The 24350-nt window shown below is 39.1% G+C and overlaps 1 protein-coding gene across 2 annotated transcripts in view; it reads right to left on the bottom strand.

Moving 5' to 3' along the window:
• XRCC1 (X-ray repair cross complementing 1) overlaps window positions 1-24350 on the bottom strand; it is a 1655904-nt gene that overhangs the window by 1540417 nt on the left and 91137 nt on the right. For both annotated transcript variants that reach the window (XM_044080346.1, XM_044080348.1), the window contains exon 3: window positions 13141-13248. In XM_044080346.1, coding sequence (XP_043936281.1) covers window positions 13141-13248 — 108 coding nt within the window. The remainder of the gene's footprint in view (window positions 1-13140; window positions 13249-24350) is intronic.

Genomic DNA, 24350 nt, shown 5'->3' with positions numbered 1-24350 from the left:
CAGTGAGTGATGTAATTAGAATGTTCCTGGTTGCTAAGTGGTCATTTGAAAAAGTTCTCTACTCAGTCTACTACAGACTCCTCAGAGGTGACCTCTGTCTGGCATACAAAGCAATCTCAGACCCCACCCGATGGGACTGCTGCATATCTACAAGTCAAGCTCCACTCGAGTAACCCCACATGCACGACCTCAACCTGGTCTGTGACATCAATAGGACATGCTGGCAGGACAGAGTTGTGTCTCAGAGACTTCCCCTTTTGTGGAATAGACTCCCTCTCCACATAAAGCAGAGTACCTCATTAAACCTTTTTAACCGCAACCTGGATAACTGGATGGGAAACAGGAAAATACACCCCTGGGATTCCATCTGTGTCCCTGCTGGACAGTGGCATAGGGTTGGGACTGTTAATTTCAAAATGAGACATTTGAGACTGCAGTTTGTCAACTGCTGAGCAGTTTTGTGAAGTACAGTCAGTGGGCCCCCATGAAAGAGAACTCGCCAAAAACTTTAAACCTGCCTTTTACCTTGTTATGTGCTAGATTAGATCAGGGACAGTATTCTTTAGTTAGATTAGGAAAGCTTAATTATTAAGATAGACTTTTTCTAGAATAATGGACTCCTATCCTGCAGTTTAATTTTAAATTTCTGGAGATTGAGTTCTAGTGTTTATTGAAAGCTATTGATTTACAATCTTATAATCATTTTACTTATTATTAAATGCTTTTCATTACTGTACATTGTGGACAGAAATCAGTGTTTTTTCTTTAGAGATTAGAGTGTGCGCTTACCGGTTTGATACTCCCCAGGTCAGTTCAAAGGCCTGGTCGCTTATGGTCATAGCTATAATTTATTTTATATTTAATTTTCATAATTGGACACCTCTTCAGAAGGGCATGAAGATACTCTGATTGGTGACAGCATTACCATGTTATTTTGGGAAAGGGACACAGCTGGGAATCTGTGTCAGGCTTTCTCAGAAGTGTTTGGATGCGCGAGATTTAAATTTACTTTGAGTGTAAGTGCATCCGAGGTCTTAAGCTGGGACACATTGCTCTAAAGTGTAGAATATGAAAATACATTAGGGGTGGATAGAGGTATATATTCCAGTCCCAGGAAAATAGAGCCTGTTCCTGTTGTGCTCTTAGTGGAAAATTGTGAAATATTACTTCTGTTTAAGTGACCATCTCATACTGGAGTCAGTAGTGAGGATTGATGCTCCTTAGTTACTGACCCAGGATAGTAAGGGATGTCATTTACTGGTCGCAGTTCAGTGGGATATAGCCAGACATCACAAACACTATCATGATTCAGAGAGAGAAAGAGAAAGTCACTGCTATTCAGTATCTGCAATGGGTTACAGTAGGAATAAGAGGAGGGTTTCATAGCAAACCTCCTCAGTGAGGCTTGGTCTGATACCTCAGTGGATGAGGAAGCCCTTTCACAGCAGCAATCTTCAACCCAGGTCAGGACATACAAGAAGTATTGTAGGAGTTGGGGACATGCTTACTGATATGCCAGTGGTACTCACCTGACTGCAGCACCATGGGGACATCGGGCTCCAATAGCCAATATAATAGGCACTTTATAGGGTTCCTGAGCATGTTTAACAGACACTAAAACAAAAAAAGCAGGAGATGTTGGATCTGGGAGTAATACAAAAGCCCAATAATCACTAGGCCTCATGACAATACTGATGCCAAAGGCAGACAACAGCACCAAGTTCTGTGTAGACTACAGGAAAATGAATAGCCACAAAGAGTCAGATGCTTACCCTAAGCCCAAGACAGAAGAAACCTTACAGCAGCTGGGTATGAGCATCTTACTACTATTGATATGAACAAAAGGTTACTGACGGTACCCTTGATACCTGCAGTAATGAGATGTCAGCTTATGTAACCCCTTTTGGGTTATACAAGTACAAGATGGAAATTGCTCCAGCAAACTGCTTGAGGTTTATAGGTCACATTCTAACAGGTGCAGAGGCTGTGATCTTGCTTAACTGATGATATTGCAATCTACAGCCGGTTATGGCAAGAAAATGTTAAGCATGTTAGGGAGCTGTTGGGTAGACTGAAAAGGGAAGGGTTAACTATCAAAAATATCAGGTGGGAATGGCAAAAGTGTCTCATCTCGGTCACAGATGGGGTGACGGTAAGATTTAGATAGAATCAAACAAGATGGAGTCCATTCAGGCATGGCCTACCTACGCTACTAAATAACATGTTAGCACATTTATAGAGACAGCAGAAAGTTTGTTCCTCACTATAGTATGACAGCACTTCCCTTGCAGACCTTACCAGAAAGAGTAGAGCAGATAAAGTTGTCTGGACTTGTCAGCTTGTGTACAGGCATCCCAAATACTTACAGGCCTTTAGTGGACCCCCTGTACTAGATTGTCCTGACTTCTCCTTCTTCTTCTTTCGGCTTTTCCCGGTTAGGGGTCACCACAGCGGAACACCTGTCCGCTCATGATTGGCAGTGGACTTTTACAGTGTCGAGTTGCCAGCCCGGCGTCCAACCTTCCACAGAAGGCACACACACACGCACTCACATGAAGGGCCAGTTTAGAGTGTCCAGTCCGCCCACAGCATGACTTTGGGATGTTGGGGGAAACCCACGCGACCACAGGGAGGACATGTAGACTCCACATAGAAGGCATCCCAGCCGAGGATCGAACTGCAGAACCTCTTGCTGTGAGGCAGCAACGCTAACCTCTGCACCACCGCGGCTGCCCTCTAGATTGTCCTGACTACAATCAAGAATTTATTGAGCAGGTATATGCTTCAAACCATGGAATGGGGACTGCAGTTCAGCTTTCATTAAAGTCACAAAGGTACCACATAGTGTACCACAGCTGCAAACGTCCATCCAAGGTGAATCATCAGTAGCAGTAGAAAAAGATTACCTGGTCTTAAGTTCACAGACTATAGCCTTGGTTACAAAAGGCACACAGACAAAATGGAAAGCGTATTAGATGAAGATTAGCATTGCTGTCTTATAACATGACTATCCAGTAGAAGAGTTGTACTGCTAAAGGCACTGCAGATGTTTGTCAAGAAAGGAAACAGGATACTGTACCAAGGGAGTGCACTCATCTGATGGGGGGAGTGGAGACTATGTGTTGTTTGGGACTATATCTGCTACTGTTTTCTGAATCAGCTTTAAAAGATCAGTGAGCTGCATTTATGATTTTATAAAACCTATTGTAGGTAAAATGTGCTTTTTTTCAGCCTAATGGAAAACATGAGAACTTGTGACCTTTTTTTCTACACAGTTTTAAAAAAGTATATGGTACTTGTAAAGGAAGTGAGTAACTGCATTCATTTGGGAAATACAGCAATTATATATATAGGATGTGAAATGTATGCCAGACATATGGAAAAAATGTAATTATTCTGCCCTGTGATTACAAGATCTGTGACTATTAGTAGTCCACAAAACTAACAAGCTACAAAACTATGAAAACAAACTCATCAGTAGGTAAATATGAAACTCTGCCTAACAGTATCTGCAGTTTCTGCACAGGGAAACATATGCCAAACAGGTAAATAGTCAGAACAAGGAAGAGAGAACAACTTTCCTGGACCTTGTGGTGTTCAAAGCTATAAGGCACTTATTATCTTTGCAGTGAAGGCTTGTGGAAATTCAGCCACTGTATCATAGGGCTTTTTAACTTTTTATTTAAGAGGCAGCTAGAAAGACTTAACTGTAAACACTCTTTCTTATAATCTATTTCTTTGATGTGATAATTTTCTGCTTTCTCTATACAGATTTATATTTCTCTGCATATTCAATTAACTGTACTGTTTAACTCATTCTTTCTTAAGTGAAGAATTTTTACTTTCTCTCTTTTAAAAAGTTTGTGACTGGTCGTCTAGTTATTTTTTAATTAATAATAGGTTATTTATTGCTAAATGGTGATAACTTGCTGGCATCCATCACTAATTAGCTGAACTACTCTAGTACAAACTACCATTACTCCCTGTATTTTTCCCTTATAAGATCCATTATTGAGTACAATGCCCCTTTCAGCATGTACCTCACAAAGCATATGCAGCAGCTGGAGAGAACACAGAGGTTCCTCATCTGGAGGATCCAGGGCCTCAAACATCTACCCTACACAGACAGGCTAAAAGCCCTGTCCCTCTACTCAATCTACTACGGACTCCTCAAAGGTGACCTCTCTCTGGCATACAAAGAAATCTCAGACCCCGCCTGATGGGATTGTTGCATATCTTCAAGTCAAGCTCCACTCGAGTAATCCGCACGCACGACCTCAACCTGGTCTGTGACATCAATAGGACATGCTGGCAGGACAGATTTGTGTTCCAGCGACTCCACCTTTTGTGGAATAGACTCCCTCTCCACATAAAGCAGAGTACCTCATTAAACCTTTTTAAGCGCAATCTGGATAACTGGATGGGGAACAGGAAAATACACCTCTGGGATTCCACCTGTGTCCTTGCTGGACAGTGGCATAGGGTGCTGACTTGTTGGAACATGGGCTAAATTCTTGGCTAGGCTTGTAAGGGCCTCAGAGTCAATAGCTCAGTAACTTCCTATGATAGTATGATCCTATTAGTGTTTATAATTATATGGCTTATTAACATGAATGAAACATAACAGTCAAGTAATTTAAGGTGGAGGCAGTGTACAACCAAGAGCAAGGACAAAAAGTTGTAGGGCTGGAGACTATTACAAACCTTCCCTGGAAATGAATGTGTGTGTGTGTTCACATGTTGTGTGTGAATGTAAGAATTTATTCAAAGTAAAGTCAGCACTGGAAAGCTTGATACCAACAGACAGTAATAAGAAAGGAGTCTGGAAAGCTAGGCCAAAGACTCTGCTTGATGGGTGCTCAGTGTAAAGACTATTCTTGGATATGGATGGTGTAAGCTCATACCCAGGGCAACAATGCATATTTGAAAGCAGGCTGCACTTAGTGAGCTGTTTAATGATTCATATTTATGTGCCCTTTTTATACTTTAACCTGATTAGTACCAGTGGTGTGAGTGGAGCGACTATACCCCTGGGGGTCATCAGATTTTAGACTGTAGCTAAATTTGCTGGTGGGCAATGGAGATTTCCGAAAACAAGCAGCAGTTTTTTGCATAGAGTCACTATTGCTATAGCTGTTCTGGCAGTATTTGCCATGTGCAGCTACAACAATATGCGTAAATGTTATTTATTCACTATTTACTGTTCAAAATGCTATAACCAACTGAATATACAGCTACTAACCAAGTCTCTCTTCATTAATGGGCAGTTTCACCAACATATAGGGAAAAAAAACCCCTAAAAACAGTTAAAACAGTAGTCTTGGTAAAGCAAGGGATAAGTTTTCTTTTCACCACATGCAGGAGGCATTGCTCTCTATATCATCTTACTTAATACAAACACACAATCTTAAGGCAAGGTTTGCACTTTTGATGAAATAATCCATTAGCAAGAACTAGCTTGACTAACGATACAGTTACCACAGCCAGTTTCTCTAATAGCTGTGCTGTGCCCAAGAATGCCATCAGTCTGAAGGGGGCAATAGCTCATTCAGGTTGCCTTGTGGCTTAATGCAGCTTTCTGACATACATACCAATCATCAGATCCTATTCACATCTCTATTTGTGACTCACAGTTGCAGGTTAGTGAAAGCCTTCATGAATATGCACTGCCATGCTTCTGAATCTGGCCTTTCATCCATTTAATTATTGTAGTGTCATCAGTATATGTTACAGTCAACATTTCTTTCTCTGCTCCTGGTCACAGTTATCATCAGAAAAGCATTCCAATGGTCACATTATCCACTGCCTTCTCAACCATGAAATTCTGATCTGGCATTCTATGAGCGTTTATATGACATACTGTCCATTTGAACTTTCCTGGAAATTTATATTTTTTAAATAAAAACGTTCATAAATTTTAACAAACTACATCAGAAACACTGCCAAAACATACACTGATTATCAGAACAGTAAAAAATATAAATAAGAATACCACCCATATAACACAGCTACATAAGTAGATTGCAGTACTTCAATTTATTTCAAAATACACTAAATACTGTGCCTCAATAAATCCCTCAATAATTAATGCTACATTCTACTTATGCTAAATTTATCTAATTCTTCACCAACATATAAATAAAAAATGGTGGAAAGACAGGTTTATAAACCTGCACTTCCCAAACCTCTGAGCGGCGCAGCAGTTTGCTTTGTCGCCTCACAGCAAGAGGTTCTCCAGTTCGATTCTCGGCTGGGGTGCCTTCTGTGCAGAGTCTACATGTCCTCCCTGTGTTCATGTGGGTTTCCTCTGGGTGGTACTTTTCCTACCACCTTACAAAGACATGTGTCTGGAGCATTTCTCCCCAGGCCTCCAAGGACAATTTGCTTGTCCCAAGTCGGACCTTCCTGGTAAATAAATAAATAAATGTTATCCCCTGCAATTTTTATCCAGTGCCTGTATTATCATAGCTATAAACTATCTTGCCACTACATGTCTATGCAGACATAGTTTTTGTTTTCCTTATTCATTTAATTTCCAAGTGTGATAAACAGAACATTGATTTTTGTTCAGATTCACACATTTAATGGCTCTCCAAAATCATGTAAAATTCTAATGAAAGACATGGAAGCATGGACTGCCTGGCTAAAGAATAAAAACAACATAAGTCTTCAGTTATACAGACAACTCTGCAACCAAACAAAAAGACGAATATTGCACGACAAAAAATCATACAATTTCTACATTCAAGATTACCACAAAAACAACCCTAAGAAATTCTGGTCTTCTGTAATGTCACTACTCAACTCAGGAAATAAAAAAATAATCTCTATCCATACCCTAATATACCACCACTTCAAACAGCCACCAAATTTAGCACATACTTTACACAGTCTGTAACCAACCTAAAAGTAAACCCAACTCAGTACTTCTTCCAATACCTCAAATACTAACCTCTACACCACACACACACACACACACACACACACACACACACACACACACACACACACACACACACACACACACACACACACACCCACACACCCACACCCACACACAAAACCAACCCCTCACTCATTACCAAAACACAAACTATCCCCAGCTTACTTTTCAGCCCATCCCTTTACCTCAAATAAAAAACTACTATAAAAACTGAAATCTTGTCAACTTCTGCACATAATCTCCCACCAGAATATCTAAAGCTTGCCGCAGAGGCAATAGCATTCCCTGTTAGCATCTTAATTAACAGATTCATAGCGGACTCACATGTCCCTAACCTATGGAAAAGATGACACATTATCCCTTTACAAAAGGGAGGCAATGCCACTGACATCACAAACTTTCATCCTACTGCAAAATCCTGTCCCCTCTACAAGAGTCTAGAAAAATGTGTGCACTTACAACTTCTTCACCATCTTAAACAGAACAATCAACCTTCTCACACTCAACATGGCTTTAGACCTGTACACAGTACCTCAACAGCCTTATTATCTTTCTTGGACTTTGTCAACAAAGTCTGTGACACTGGCAAACTAGTATCTGCAGTATTTCTAGATTTGTCAGAAGCATTTGACAGGTATCTCACCCCAAACTCCTTAAAGACCTTTCCAGCATTGGTCTATCCTCCTGCTCACCTCAGTGGTTTTCTAGCTACCTAGCTGACAGGCAGCAAGCAGTAAAATGTCAGGGCTCTATCTCCCAATATCACATCATCAAGGATCCATCCCTGGCCCATTGCTATTTAATGTCTTCATCAATAACTTACATACATCCTCTTGTGAAGGCACTCTAATCCAATATGCCAAAGACTCCACTATTAGCTGCATATCAGACATATTAACTCGCCTACAACACATAACACAACAAGCTTTCTCTTCCATAAAAACATGGCTCTCCAGTGCTGAACTCCTACTGAACCCCCCCCCCCCAAAAAAAATAAAGCTCCTTCTCTTCACCCACAAACCCCATAGCTCCAACAAAACAAACTTCAAGATCTTTTCAGCCAACAATACTGCAATCAAATTCGTTCAGCATATCAAACTACTAGGTGTCATAACTGACTATAATCTCAAGTTTGACATAAAAAAACACCAAAAACTGGGCATGCTACACAAGAATAAAAACTTCCTCACAGCAGGTACCAAAATTACCCTGGCCAAAACCTACCTCTTGCCCTCACTGTTACATGGGGCCCCAATTCTAACTAGCTTACAGACCTCCCTAAAAAAAAAAAACTAGAAAGCTGCTATAACTAAATTGCCAAATTTGCCTTAAACGCACCCCTCTAACTCATCAATCTAAAGCCCTACATTCACTAAGACGGCTTGAATTCCCCCCTCCAATACGTACAACTTACTACAGTACACTACACAAACACATCCACAACCCACCAGCTTGTCCTGGGCTTGTTCTTAGCCCATTAATCAGCTTTTATACCACAGATATAACATCTCAAATCTGAGGAGAAACATCTTCTCACATCTTATAAACCTAACAAAACCCTAGGCCTAAGCTTTTACTCCTGCTTTGTGGCAGAACTATGGAACTTCCTTCCTTTATCAAAACTGCTACTAACCTGCACTCCCCCAAAACCTCTATAAAAGAATACTTCAACAATGCTTGGATTTGCTCCTGTATAAGCCCAGGCTGATGTAATCTTATACCTTTTCCTACCTCTACTCTCTCTATCCCCGGTACTAACTTACCCTACCCTCCCTTCCTCTACACACATTCCCCTGAGGTTATACGCCTGCCTTTTCCACATCGATTCCTACCATCTCCTCAATCATACCCTACCCTTCTCTATTCATACTATCCTACGCCTTTGCCAATACAATCTGTTACCATATTTCACGACCTTTAGAATATTAATAATCATTATGATAATCATCTATTATGTAAATAATGCTGCATCTTCCTATTATCAGGCTTTCTATATAACTTATGCTTGAACACTATGACTTTATATCTGTTGAGTTTTTCTTCTGACAAACTAATGTGTAGTTTTTCAAATTTTGTGCATGAATGTTATGACTTTACTATGTCTCAAGTTCTCATTCTAACAAACTAATGTGCTGTTTTCATATTTGAGCATGACTGTTATGACTTTATGTCTGTCTGTCTAGTTTTTCATTCTGTTAACCATATGTATCCAGAGCTTTTCTCCCCGGGCCTCTGTTGAAAATGGGTACCTCATGACCCACTCGGACTATCCCGATAAATAAATGCCAAATAAATAAATTTAATTCTCCTTGGAGCATGGTATTGTTAGTGTAGTCTTTAGATTCTGTAAATTCGTATAATTGTTGTAAAAAGCTACATTCTCCTGTGTCATGGCTAAAAAGAGGAACTCTCTATCTAATGTGCAGGTCTAGTAACCAAAGAAACTAAATAAATAAAATATTAAAAAAAAACAGTGGGTGTGATTACACAAGCAGTAAGCCACTTCCATTCTTCTAATGAAAGCAAGCAGATAAAATATGTATCGTCAAATGTTTTAAAAATCAAATTAATTAATAAAAATTAAAATCACAGAATGCTGGTGTTCAACCGAGATTTAGGGTGTAATAAGTTCACTAGTCGCTGAGATCACATTTACTAAAAGACTGTGGGGAGGGGATTCATAAAGGTTACCACAAGGTACATACTGTGTGTACTTTGAATAAACTTTCTGAATGAATAGACAGCAAAAGCATTATGGGAGGACAGCTCTTGAATTCAGAAACATTACCTCAAGGTGTACACATAGTGTATTCATCGAGTTAACCTTTATGAATCCCCATATGCTCTACAATTTAAATTTATGTAACAACACACTAATTTCTAATTAGCTTAGCTACAAATGTACTACTTCTACAAGAAACACAAATCTTAAAGAGAATGCTAGGGACTCAAGCAGCAAGCAAAGTCATAACTTACAGTCCAAGGAAAGAAATGCACTAATAAGGAAATTAACTGTTACTTAATAAGTTTGATTTTGCTAAATAAAGTTAGCAATATATCCAGATTTTCAAAATTACCTCAGTAAAATGAAATATCTAAACAGATTCTGACAGCAGATGATCTGACAGCAGATAAAGAACATGTATCCTACCCAAATTGTCCATTTTTAAATAAACTGCAGTTCTACTAATATAAAAACTTAAGACGCATCACCTAACCCCAGTTCTCACAGGGATGGCGCTTTACTCGTGGTCTCTTATATTTCTGAATTAAGTCAATGCTTTGACCCTACTACCTCTTTGGGAAGGCTATTTTGCCATCCTGTGTATTAAACATCCTTCCCTGAGATGACCCTCATGCAGCTTTAAACTGTATTATGATGCCATACCCACTTGGACTGTGTGAATTCTCCTCTTGTACTTGAATATTTCTGCCATTCCTTCTCCACACTCACAACTTCTCCTTTATGTGGTTTCTAACACAGACTATGGACCACTACCGTTTTCCTAGAAACTGCCTCTATTCTACATCATCATAGTAATGACATCTCCAGAACTGCATAGAGCACTCCAAGACATTGCATTATGCAATGTCTGTAACTCAGGACTATAACTTTTAATACATATCAGTGTTCCTCCAACTTTCCTTGGTGATTTCTAAAAATGACTGCTTTCCATTAGGTTATCTATCTGAATACCAGCAGACTTCCTTTTTTTTCCCTTCGGTCTTGTTGCTGCTGTCGCTGCTACTCCATACTCACCTCAAACTAATTACTCCTTTTTTGAGTTATTACCGGAGGCATTATTTTGAACATGTTTCTAATAAATTTCAGTAGTTGTGTCTTAAGACCATTCCTCCAACAAGTTTTGAAGAAGTCTACTCACTGCAGATGAAAGTGCTTAACCAGTTATACATTTGTCAATAATAAAAGATTTTACTTCAGTTTGTGTCCACTCTGCAACTTATTGGGACCGTGATACATCAACAGCGGAATTTTCATCATTAGTGTGTTTTATTCCTCCAACAATAGTAAAGTACTTTCTTTGTATCAACCCCACTGCACAACTGCATTATTTTGCAAGGTCTTTAAAAAAGGGATCAAAGAAAACCAAACCCTGTCAACCCCACTAATTACCTTTTTAACCATACTTTCATCCAAGCACTACATTATATTATCTAGCAAATGCTCTTCCCATGCAAAGAAACGCATTCTGTCTACAGAGTTTGTAATTAACATTTAAGAAGCACCATGTCAAATATCTTGCTAAAAATTAAGCAAGTTATGCGCCCACCACACTTTTGTATTTAATGTCCTGGTTATCCAAATAACGTGATTAGATTTCTCTGGCATGACCATCTCAACTGTGAAACAATGCCACCTTGGGTCTTGTGCCCACACAAGATTCCATTCATTCAACCTCTGATTACTTCTCAATCTAATTCAGGGTTGCAGGGGAACTGAAACAATTCTCAGTGCTCAGTCAGCACAAGGCAGAAAAGTTGATCAAACACAAGATATACACAAACTTGCACAGTGCTTTGCACACATCCAGGAAATCTGGCGCATTGTCATATACAGTTTAAAATTTCTTTCCATCAGTAAAGATTACAGAATTTTCCCCTAAAAATGATGTCAAACTGATGGGTCAAAAGCTTCCTGCCTCCTGTGAGTTCTGTATGTTGCGTTTTTCGGCTTTTCCCGGTTAGGGGTCGCCACAGCGGAACTCCGGTCTGCTAATAATTGGCAGTTGATTTTTACGTGCTGAGTTGCCAGCCCTAACGCACAACCTTCAACGAAGGTACGCCCATTCACGCATGTCTCCACGCGCTCCTACTAATCTCACATGGTTGGCCATCATGTGCCAGTTATTTCTGCATGACTGTATGGCAGAAGTTGCATATTTCTAAACTTGCTACATCCCAGTAAAAGGCAGAGAACTACTGAGTAAATAATGTATAATAGGATGCAGGCAGTTTTGACTGCATGGAGGTTTGAGGGAGCTGTTGAAAGAAAAAACAGATTTCTTTCTTTTGAGAGTTAGCAGAAATGCCCCTTTGGACATTCAGCATTGCAGAATATGTACAAGTCTTCTCTGTAAGAAACTACTGCTAATGGCTTAAAAAGACATAGCTAATTTAGGAATCAACTCTATTTAAGTGACCTCTCTTATTCTGGTATCATTTTAAATGCATTCAAACATTCTCCTGGTTAGGAAAAAGTCTTCCTGAAAATTTACAAGATTTGGTCGCTGTTCAACCTTCGGAGTAACATAATGCAAGATAGTGTTCACTCGTTCATTCACACAAGTAGTAGATAATTGACAAGTTTACCACGATGAGCAGCAAACAACAACAACAAGCAAATCTGAATTCTGTCATTTTATGTAACTGTATTCTTTGACCCACAGCAAACTGCATAACTTACTAGTACTCCAAGGTAACATCTGGAGAAAGACAGACATTATATCTTTCTTGACTGATTTTTCCCTTTTCTTCTTTTCTTATACAAAAATGCACTTTTCTTAACTAAAGTTGCATTACTAGCACTAATTTTGCTTTGCAAACAAAAGTAAAATTTATCACAATAACCTTGAAATCCCCCATATGCTGCTAACTCGGTAGGATTGTTGGCAGCCAATAAGGTGATACCAAAAAAAGTAGCAGCGAATGCTACCCTGCACAAGTTCAGGAACGGGCTTTGGACAATATGGTTTAAACAGGGAGGAATAAATGTATACATCCAACAGCAGCACTCCCATTCCTTGCAAAAGAAGACATGCTGTCCTACTCACCATTTCCCCTTGAATGACAAGAGTGTGCAGCAAATACGATAGAGACTTCTCACATCAAAGCAGTGTATATGCAGTGAATGTGGTTGGAGTAAAAAAAGGGAAGTTCCTACAGACTCCTTTCATGCCAGTTAGCTTGTCTTCTGTGGCGGACAGGCACTGCTTAAACCCAGAACCATCAGATACCTCCCATCTCTGACATGATTAGAATTTCCCTTGCAGGCCTTAAAGACAATCAATATCAAAACAAGATGAATCTTTCAGCAAGAGTGCAGTCATTCAAAATTTACATGATGAGTTCTCACCCACCCTGCCCAGTGCCTAATGACATAACAAGAAGAAAGACAATGAGCAAAATGTCTGATAGTACAATGCTGATTCAAGTAAAGAGACAAAAAGGATGCTTACCTCAAAGCTTTGTTCACTAGCAGATGTTGAGTGGCCAACCAAGACCTCTACAAAGGCAGAGGCCTCATTTCCTATGTCAATACTGTGAATTTGTTCTTCCTTTTCCAACTGCATGACAAAGAAAAAAACGGCATTTAGTAAACAACAGATGACCATGTCATTCTCAGAAAAATGTAAAATTCACTAATAGAACTTTGAACCATAAAGTCTATGCCAACCTGAACATTCATCTAGAATTTTTAACTGGTTTTAGAGGACTCAGCTGGAAACCAGTGCTTATTGTCACACTTATAATGTACCCCTCACCAACGTCAGGCGCCACATATAGCAATTATGAAGTATGGTTGTGTTATTAGCTTATTATAACTGTATGCTGAAGGGGAGAGGCTCTTACAGCAGGTTAGCACCTTTTGGGCTTTTCTGCCTTCTTTAACATCTCAGCTAATTTTTATACCAATTATATCACAGAACATGGTATGTACTTCAATTTTATATTGAAAAGAACAGGAAAAGCAGAGGCGCCTGAAATAAGAGTAAAATAATATCATAAAACATAACTCCTCAGGGGAGAAGGAAGGGTGGCTTACTGTACCTGCCACAAATCTCTATATGAATCTGAAAGATCGACTGTTAAAGTCACAAGTTCACAAACATCTATGATCCTGCTTGCAGGATTTTACTGCAGAAGCAAGCATACTTTTGGAAGAATTCAAGCACTTTTAACTAATTGAGAAACAAGAAATGAAAATTACATACTCACAGTAATATCAGATCATCATGATCCATGTCTACCCACAAACTCAAAAAGAATCTGAAATCTACTTTAGCTACTGGTCTGAATGGTGGTAAACTCAATTTCTTCAGCATAAAATCCAAATACCACAGTAATGCATCTTACATCAGAAGAGGCCTGAGTAGAAGTCTCCCTCAAAAATGCCTTACATGCCTTCAAGGAAGTCAAACAGGAAGAGTTCAGACCTTGATGCAAGTTAAAAATGGTTGTTAAATAAACCTTACCTGTACAGAAGATGAATTTGTTATTAAACATGTCAGCTAAAAACTAAAACTGCTGGACAGGGAGAGAAGTATGGGTCTAAACTTTGATGCTCTGCTGTCCCCAGGAACACTGCAATCCAGCTGATCTTGTATCTTTCTTGTAGAAGGTTAATGGGATGCTGCAAAGAACTGAATCATCCATGAAAGGAGCAGTGGGCTCCTGGCCATAAAGAGAACTGGAAAAAATGAAGCAGGTACCCTGAGGAAGTATAACTCTGGGTGTGTCTCTGTGAGGTGAGAAGAGAAGAGGTTTCCCTAAAAGCTGAGACTAATCACACAGAGAACCAAACTTTTCTGGGCCGCCATGAGGATGGCCTTAACCTTGTGCATCTTTGCCTTCTACAAGAATTTCATCATAAATGAAAATGGAAGAAGGCATACAAAAGATCTGAAAGACACTGGGGAACCAAAATGTCCTGGGTCATCTGTCTCTGTGGAAGAATTAAGGAGAAGCAATTGCTGCACTTGACATTGGTTAAGGATACAAACAGGTCACAGTAACGCCTTCTCAAACAGTGGAAGACAGCAATTGCTTCTGACTGATTGAGAGACCACATGTGAGACGTTAAGTACGCAATGACTAAATTTGTCCACTGATTTGTCAATGCAAATAATAAGAAAGCAGTGCATTAATACAGCCCATTCCATAACCTCATCACCTCCCGATACACAAGAAAGGAATTAATGCTCTCTGCCATAGATATACCAAACTACTACGATGCTTTTGGAAAAGATGGCACTCCCTCCCTGAGGGAATCCTGTATACCATATAGTGTTAGGACTATCCTCTTCTCTAGGACATTAATATGTAAAGAGATGTACTGCTCTCATCAGGACTCTTGGACTGACTGCCCCCAAACACCAGGGCAGATACATCTATGGTAAAAGTTACACGGCTGGGGGGTATGGGGGCAAATCAGTATCCCTTAATGGATGTTTTCCCGCTAAAGCCATAAATGGAAATATTTGTCACAAATTTTCGATAATCAAACAAGAAGGGGGCAATGAGTCTTCATTCTGTTCCTACTGAACCCTGAGCATTCAGTGAAGTATTCTCTTCCTGTACCTTACAAAGGGAACAAAGAATAGTGGTGGCGCCATTAAACTTAATGCTCTGAGATATAAAGCAGCTGAGGGTTTTGGGGATGCAAAGAGAATGTAAGTGATTGAGTGAAAGCTGACAATGCGGTCTGGTGGTAAACTGACCATGTACAGCCTCATGTCCAGACTGTAACCGGTGCAGTGCTTTTGACAGCTCCAACTGAGACTTTCAGGGTTCATTGATATCCCGAAGGCTGTCAGCAGCCTCAATATGTCATTTATTTAAATTGATCAATGACTTTCTCTTGTAATGGCTTTGAGAAGCCAGTAATCTAGATGCAGGAAGACAAAAGCTATCTTCAGCCTGAGATAGGCTGCTATGGCAGTCAACATTTGGTGAAACCCAGGGAGCTGTGATGAAACCAAATAGAAGGGCTCAGAACTGAGTGACTGGTTCTTACCATGCAGTGCATGAATCTCCTGGATTCCTTGAGTATCTTATAGGTTCATAGATGGGTACTAGGCTATCGGCCCAAGGGCCTATGTAAGCCTAGCCAGCAAGGTTCCATAGCTTACGCCACCCAAGAAAGTTATTTTCCTGTGCCACTGTCCAGCAGAGAGACAGAAGTAATCCCCGGGGTGCATTTCCTATTTCCCATCCACTCATCAAGATTTTTCTTGAAGAGTGCTAATGAAGAACTTTGCTTGACATAGATGGGTAGCTTGTTTCAGAGTATAGGAAGTCTCTGGGACAGGAATCTATCCCTCCAGCGTGTCCAGTTTATTGTGGTGACAAGGTTTAGGTCCCTAGAGTGTGTAGCTCGGAAGGATTGGGATTTCTTTAGGTGTAGCATGTCCAACAGCTCTGGGTTTGACATAGCTTTATATGTTAGGCAGATATCACCTCGGCGTAGGCGATATGCTACGGAGTAAACATGTGCCCTGCAAACTGACAGAGCAAATCCAGTCTCCTTTCTCCAAACAAGGAGGAAATGATTTGCAATATGACCATCCAGAACTGTGTTCCTCTCATAAAGGTGATTTAAGTAATTAAGATCTAACTTAGGCCTAAAGACCTTCGTCTTCATGGGTACCAAAAAAGAGCCTTGAATAACCTTTGGAGTCTTTCTGCTCTAGTAATTGCTCTTTTTCAACAGAAGTTTTGTTACTGCTAATGTTGCATCTTACTTTTGAAGGGTTGAGACATCTGCAACTGTGGAAGCTGGCTAGAAGGGGATATATAAAGGGGACTGTGCAGTCTCTGGATACTAACTCCCTGATCTACTTGTCATGTGTGGTGGGCAGCCAGTCTGGACTGTGTTGGGAGAGCCAACCTAATTATCTCTATACATGACAGTCAAAGCAAGTCCTCAAAGATCCTGTAGCTGTTCTCCAGAGGAATTACGTAATTCCCAGTTTGGCATACCTCCTCTGCTTCAAGGGCAAAGGGCTGCACCTATTCCAGAAATCTTTATAGTCACATTGGTTCCTGTCAGAACACTGCTCAAATGATAGCTGTTGGCTTTCTTAAAACACAGGTTAAGCAAATTCCTTTGGTAACATGAAAAGGTTCTCTAAGGACAAGCAAACTTCATTCTAATAGTAGCAAGCCTTTTTGCTTCTTGGTCACTTTTTTGCAATTTGTTCTGTCACTCAAAACCCAGAAAAAGATGAGCTATTCTAATAGGCACTGGTGAAAGGAATCTTAAAGATGTTTGCAAAATTACAGTGCCTACACTAGGCAATGCCTAACCCAGGTGTTCTGGTCACTCTATCCACTGCATTATGTGGCAGCATCATGAAGAAATTGTTCACACTGACTAAAGCTATGGACTATGAAAACTAATTTTCAACATAGATTCTCATGAAGCAACTTGTTCAGTGACTCTAATATCTTTTCTGCTAGATCACATTGAAACCTCATGTGGATCAGGAAATATAGGACTCTTGATTCAGAAGATTCCTGACATGTACACGCATATTCCAGAGCAGTCAAATTTCCTAGACTCCCTGCTGGAGAGGTGGGCCATGGGCTCTCCTCAAAGAGTTCTTGCCAGAGAAAAGTAGCCTCCAAAACTGAATCTGTTAAAGGGGGTCTTATGCCAGCCTTTGACATTCTTGAATGGGGTGTCAACAGATCTTATTCAGTTTTCCTAGGTAAAGGAGCCACTACATCTTGACAAGACCTCTGTACAATGCACAAAAACACATGGTCTTGAAGGTTGGAACCACCTAGAAGGTCAGTGGTAATGAGTTAAAAACCTCCCACATGAGCTCCTCATCCAGGCAGATGGAGTTGGTTGGCCATTCCTGCCACTATCTCATTTATTCCAATATGGTCACTAAAGGGGTGCTGGGGAACTCTCCTTTCTAGGTCTGTATCCAGAATGGTGGACACTGGAGCAGTCCATCAAATGTTTCCTCATGTACCTTCCCTGAAGCACGGGATGGAGGAGTTATTATCCGAATTTGAGAATCTCACCAGAAACTTAAGAACTGTTGCCTCACAGGGTATGTTCTCCCCTGCCTGGCTGCCTCTAATGAAAGAGGATGACAGAACGAAAGCACTAGACTACTGGACTTCCAGGGGTGGATTCATGGATGGTGCTAAAACCCAGGAGGTTATCAATAAATCTTTGAAGATGTTTCTGTATCAGTTCCTGGTCTTGTCTCACCAGCATTCAGGGACTCTGTACTGAAAATGCCAGTATACCTCTCAGTGTTGACAGTGAAGTACTTAACATTAAAGAAGCAGTCACATTTCCCAGCAGCTAAGTTGCCATTGGTGTCGAGGCAGCCTTCTGTGCTGACAAATCAAATGTCAATGTTGCGACACCAGCAATAGTTCAGTAGTTCAGTGGTTACTGGTCTCAATATTGGGACCAACCTGTTTGTGTTGATATTTAAGGGCCTACTAACCTTCACCAACAAAAGGCTCAGACAGGTTAATGTTGTAAAAGAGAATATCCATGCCAGTTCCAAAGGTGACACTGGTACTGTTAAAGAAATTGGAGGTGAAACTGCATGGAAACGGGGCCCAGGAAAGGAGCAGTAGAAATTGAAGGAAGAGGACAGTCTCTTGCCACCATCAAGACAGCAGGAGAAGAGAAGACACCCAGTTCCAGTCTCAGCTTTCTTCAGTGCCCTTGTCATTTTCTCTTAAAAAAATGTAAAGAGGGGCTACGAAGAGATCTGAATGAATGCATTGGCATTGACAAGGAGGGCCTTGACTCGAAGTAGTGACACAGCTCTACTGCAGGCAAATGAAAAAGAAATGGCAAGTGATTGCAGCAGAACTTGCCAAAGCAGATGGCTATGTAGAAAAGCTAGGAAATAACTACCAAAAATAGATTAATTGGCAAAGACTTGACATAAATGTAGATACTGCAGTGGAAAATGTCTCTCGAAGAAAATCAAATGGCAAAGGTGCTGAAAAAAACAGCTTTAGAGTGTCTCTCACTAATTCGCCCAAATCTGGCAAATGAGCTCTGGAGAGAAGGGGAAGCATGGTGCATTGTGGGAATCAGTGAAGAACTTTTACAGTCTGAGAGAGTCTTAAAGGTGTCTGACTGCTGCCTAAAAAGGCTAATGAGTTCCATGAATGAAGTGAATGGACTACACTATAGAAGAGTGTGGAATTTATTTACATTATGATTACAGGGAATGCCACTGGGTCGAGTTTCATTTTCACTTGAGGTCTAGGAAGAAAAGCTCCACAATAAGCAAGAAGTATGATAAAGAATGACAGTAACTTCAATGAAAGTGACAGTTAAACATCCAACCTAAGTTTCACAATACACAGTAAAGGTGCACATACAGGACAATCATAGTTTCATTATTATAAACAATAAAGTTACAAAGAGAATTCTTACAGTATTAGAAGCATTTATGCTAAGTATCAAGTTGGTCGTTTCACTCTTAGAAAAAAAAGTATTTTTTTCTGCATAAATAAGTGTTTCACGTTTCTTATTTTTATTTAAACATCTTTATTAAATCACATTTTAGACAGTGACACAGGCACATATCATTAACAGAACAGAAAGCAAACCAAAGTATAATTTTTCATGCAGTACATGTACAGGTTTTGTTTTTAACAATTATCATTCACTACATTACATAAATTGCTCAATTCATGCCTTCCCTTACACTCCACTATCTCTGCTGAACATTATTCTGCATGTACACTTCTGACAACTTCCATTTATTTCTATGTAAGTTGCCCCTTGCCTTTCTAAAGATCCTACCTCCAGTTTATTTATCTCCTTTATAAATTCAGTACTTCAATTATAATTGGTTTAGATTTTGATCTTCATTTTCTAATAATTGTCAGCAATGGCATTATGTCTAGGCAATTTAAATCATGTGTCCCAGCTGAAATGAATAATTTGCTTTGTTTAAATTGATTTGCTTCCGTGATGTTTCTAACAAAGTATTCTGCAGGGATTTTTTTTTAAATCTTCCAATTTTTACATTCCCAAAAAACATATTTTTAATTGCCTCTCTGTTCCCATCACTCCTACAGTGCAATGTAAAAGTATTTGCCCCCTTCTTGACTTCTTATTTTTTTGCATGTTTGTCACACACAGATGTTTCAGATCATCAAACAAATGTTAATATTAGACAAAGACAACCCAAGTAAACACAAAATGCAATTTTTAAGTGATGACTTTATTTATTAAGGAAAAAAACTATCCAAACCTACATGGCCCTATGTGAAAAAGTAATTGCCCCCTAAACCTAATAACTGGTCATGCCACCCTTAGCAGCAACAACTGCAATCAAGCGTTTGCGATAACTGGCAATGAGTCTTCTCATCGCTGTTGAGGAATTTTGGCCCACACTTCTTTGCATAATTGTTTTAATTCAGCCATATTGGAAGGTTTCCAAGCATGAACCGCCTTTTTAAGGTCATGCCACAGCATCTCAATTGGATTCAAGTCTCGACTTTGACTAGGCCACTCCAAAACCTTCATTTTGTTTTTTTAAGCCATTCAGAGGTGGACTTGCTGGCGTGTTTTGGATGATTGTCCTGCTGCAGAACCCAAGTGTACTTCAGCTTAAGGTCACAAACTGATGGCTGGACACTCTTTAGGATTTTTTTGGTAGAGAGCAGAATTCATGGTTCCATCGATCACAGCAAGTTGTCCAGGTCCAGAAGCACCAAAGCAGCCCCAGACCATCACACTACCACCACCATGTTTGACTGCTGGCATGATGTTCTTTTTCTGAAATGGAATGTTACTTTTAAGCCAGATGTAACGGGACGCACACCTCCCAAAAAGTTCAACTTTTGTTTCGTCAGTCCACAGAATATTTTCCCAAATGTCTTGGGGATCATCAAGATGTTTTTTAGCATAAGTGAGATGTGCCTTTATGTTCTTTTTGGTCAGCAGTAGTTTTTGCCTTGGAACTCTGCCATGCATGCCATTTTTGCCCAGTCTCTTTCTTATGGTTGAGTCATGAACATTGAACTTAACTGAGACAAATGAGGCCTGCAGTTCTTTAGATGTTGTTCTGGGTTCTTTTGTGACCCATGAAGAGATGAAAAGCGAGCCAAAATAGAAACTAAAACCAAACAAATGTTCGCTGGTCTTTTGTGACCCCTTAGATGAGTCGTCGCTGCATTCTTGGGGTAATTTTTGTAGGCCGGCCACTCCTGTGAAGGTTCACCACTGTTCCATGTTTTCTCCATTTGTGGATAATGGCTCTTACCATGATTCACTTGAGTCCCAAAGCTTTAGAAATGGCTTTTTAACCTTTTCCAGACTGATGGATGTCAACTACTTTGTTTCTCATCAGGTCCGGAATTTCCTTAGATCGCGGCATGATGTCTTCCTTTTTGGGATCTTTTGGCCTACTTCACTTTGTCTGACAGGTTCTATTTAAGTGATCAAGTGAATGATTCAACAGATCTGGCAGTAATCAGGCCTAGGTGTGGCTAGTGAAACAGAACTCAGCTTTCCCAAAAATGTGATTAACCACAGTTACTTCATGATTTAACAAGGGGGCAATTACTTTTTCACACAGGGCCATGTAGGTTTGGATAGTTTTTTTTCCTTAACAAAATCGTCACTTAAAAACTGCATTTTGTGTTTACTTGGGTTATCTTTGCCTAATATCTAAATTTGTTTGATGATCTGAAACATTTAAGTGTGACAAACATGCAAAAAAATAAAAAATCAGGAAGGGGGCAAATACTTTTTCATTGCACTGTACATCATTTGCTATCTACCCGAGGAAAATTTCTCTAAAGGCTATATGGGGTATAAAAATATCTGTGCAAACACTTTCAAGCAAAAATCCTAAATCACTTCGACTTTGTTGCACACTTGGGAGACATACAGACATCACCTCATTTCACTTTATAAACTGCCTTTCAATCCTTTCTTCCCAACCTTTTGTAATCTCTTTCTTTTCAGAAATCTGTTTTATTTATTTCAGAGATAATTCACCAACATATTTACAACAGTCCAATGTACAAAGTGGGTACATACAAACATAAAATACAACCATATTGGGCGTAAGACCATACAGATAATTTACCAGCAAGGTCACAATAAACAAGGAAATGGCACATAAGCAACAGTACTCTTGATAGCTTTGCATTTAAAAAACAATTAGTAGTATGACTTGATATAAAGATTCCTGACCTTTAGTTAACCCACAGCTATATACTGTATTTACAACTGCTACGATGAGAAATCTCGTAGACCAAGGAGTTTTACTCTTTCGTATGTTCTATACAATTAATACGAAACTATGGAATTTACCCTGCTTATTTTATTATTAAGTATTCAGGGGACAGAAGGTAGTAATTATTATAAGCTAATGTCTGTAACATCTACAGAGAGTATTATTCTTTAAGAATGTGGTCAATGAGAAAACCCCAAAACTTCTGGTAGTAGGAATTTTTTTTTTTTTTTTTTTATTATTTCTTGTTATAATTTTATGGGAGGTGATGTATTTGATTGCCATGTTTCTGTATCCCTCCCATGCCAATTTGGATCAATCAAACCAGTTTTGAGTGATATAAAGTTTCATTAACATGAAAACAGTGATAGAATACCCAAGCAGAAATTCCACATTCTTATCTGTGGTAATGTGAAGGAATGCAAATTCCTGTGAAATAGTAGTTTTCCCATTTCCCATCTTTTCTAGCCTGACTCTTAATGAACCCCACAGACTTTGAGCAAATTTGCAATACCAAAGTATGTGAAGTTGGTCTACATGCTTCTTGGGCAGAAAGGACAGAAAGAGGAAGAGTTTGAGTTAAATTTGTTCAGTCTAATTGGTGTGAAATAAGCATTATTATAGATCATTAATTGTGTATATAGCAGACTTCTAAAAGAAAATAATTTAACAGAAACGTGTTCCATGGTAATTTTATTGTTTATTCCACTCCAATATTTAGAGAATAGGGTACAGGCTTGATATTTTATTATTGTAATTAATTTGTACATAGTAGAAAGCATCTTCTTTTAATACAATAGACCTCTCAGAATCGTTAATGAAGTATTAACATCTGTTTGCACATCTTCGGGTATGTTTTTGAAAGTTGCAGTGAGTTCCATGATTTGTCTAATAATAATAATGTATTTTTGCTTAAGTTGAAGTTTTCCCTGATTTCGTCGGTGGTTTTATTTTTAAGTTTGTAGAAGTGCCAAATGATGAAGTTTTTTATTAATGGATATTGGGCTAGATTTAACATCTTAGTCCCTACTGTTAAGTTAGGTTTTAAATGAATTGGTTGTAATAGCTTTGGAATATGTGAAAGGCTTTCGAAATTCAAAAAGGTTTTGGAACATGAGAATTATATGATTAAGTAAGTTATGTACTTTAAATTTTTTTAAGTTTGAAATGTTCATGAAGGGGAGGGCTTTGGGGTTACGTCTGTATTGTTTAATGTGATTGTGCCATAAGTTAACCCATAGTGGGAACCAATCATTGCTCAGTGGGTTATATTCTGCAAGCTGGATAATTCTATTGAAACATATTTAATAGTACAGTTCAAAATACAGTAACCCCATGCCTCGGTTGGTAATATCAATTTTGTATGTCTAATTCTGGTTATTTTTGGATACCAAATAAATTTGGATAGGTCGTTATTTACTTTTTTGAAAAATGAATTACTAATTGTAATATTAGTGGCATTGAGCTGGTACACAAGTTTCGGAAGAATATTCATTTTAACTATTGCAATTTTAAATCTTTTGTAATCTCATCTGATTGATTCTTATAGTTATTATGCAATATTTCATATGCCCTTATTTTTTAGCCTCAACTAAAAATTCTACCAGAGCTGATAGTTCACTTAGTACTCTCTTATCCGTTTTGTCTACTCTCTGTTGTCAGCCCATACTAGAGAAGACTCACTTTAACCTACACTCCACAATTCTGCTTGGCCTCATCTCACTCTTATTATCTTCCATTTTCTTGTCATTCACTCCCAATACATTGGGTCCTTTGCTAATTTTATCCAATAAATTCCAACCCCTTTTGCCTATTTTCTGTATCTCTGCTTGCAGTCTTACCGATTAGTAAAATCTCATTCCTCCATTTCTGTGTTGGCTTAGTTCTAGGAACACTTTCTGCTTAAACAGAATATTATGATAAGGTTGTTGATCATAACATACTTATTATGTTGTGAGAGACATGGATGCCAAGAAATTAACTCAAGTGGTGAATATTGGCATACATGTCTCAAACACATAATTAAGGTTTATGACTGGGAACCCATTATAATTCTTTGTAGTGCATGGAGCTTTATCTGCTCCATGTACTACTAGTTACAGAAAAATAAAACTCTAAGTGTTTTGCCAGCTTTCAAAGTCAGAAAGCACTTAGGAAGTGCTGTCAGCAAGGCAATGCAACACGGTGACTTATGTTTACATTCACCTTGCCCTGCCTCTGAACTGCCCAGATTTCTGCCTCACACATTTGGCCTGTTCCTCATAAAATATGACTGACGTCACTAAATATTTTATTTATTTGTCTATTAATTTATCATCCTTTGTTAACTTGGTTAGTCCCAGTACACTAGTAGCCTCTTTTCAGGGGAGACCAGAGGTGAAAGTAACAACATACATTTGAGTTTGACATCATATTCTTCAGAA

The sequence above is a fragment of the Protopterus annectens genome, chromosome 8.part0 (genome assembly GCF_019279795.1).
Source record: "Protopterus annectens isolate FY-2018-M chromosome 8.part0, PAN1.0, whole genome shotgun sequence".
Lineage (NCBI taxonomy): Eukaryota > Metazoa > Chordata > Ceratodontiformes > Protopteridae > Protopterus > Protopterus annectens.
This window is presented reverse-complemented; position numbering and strand designations above follow the sequence as displayed.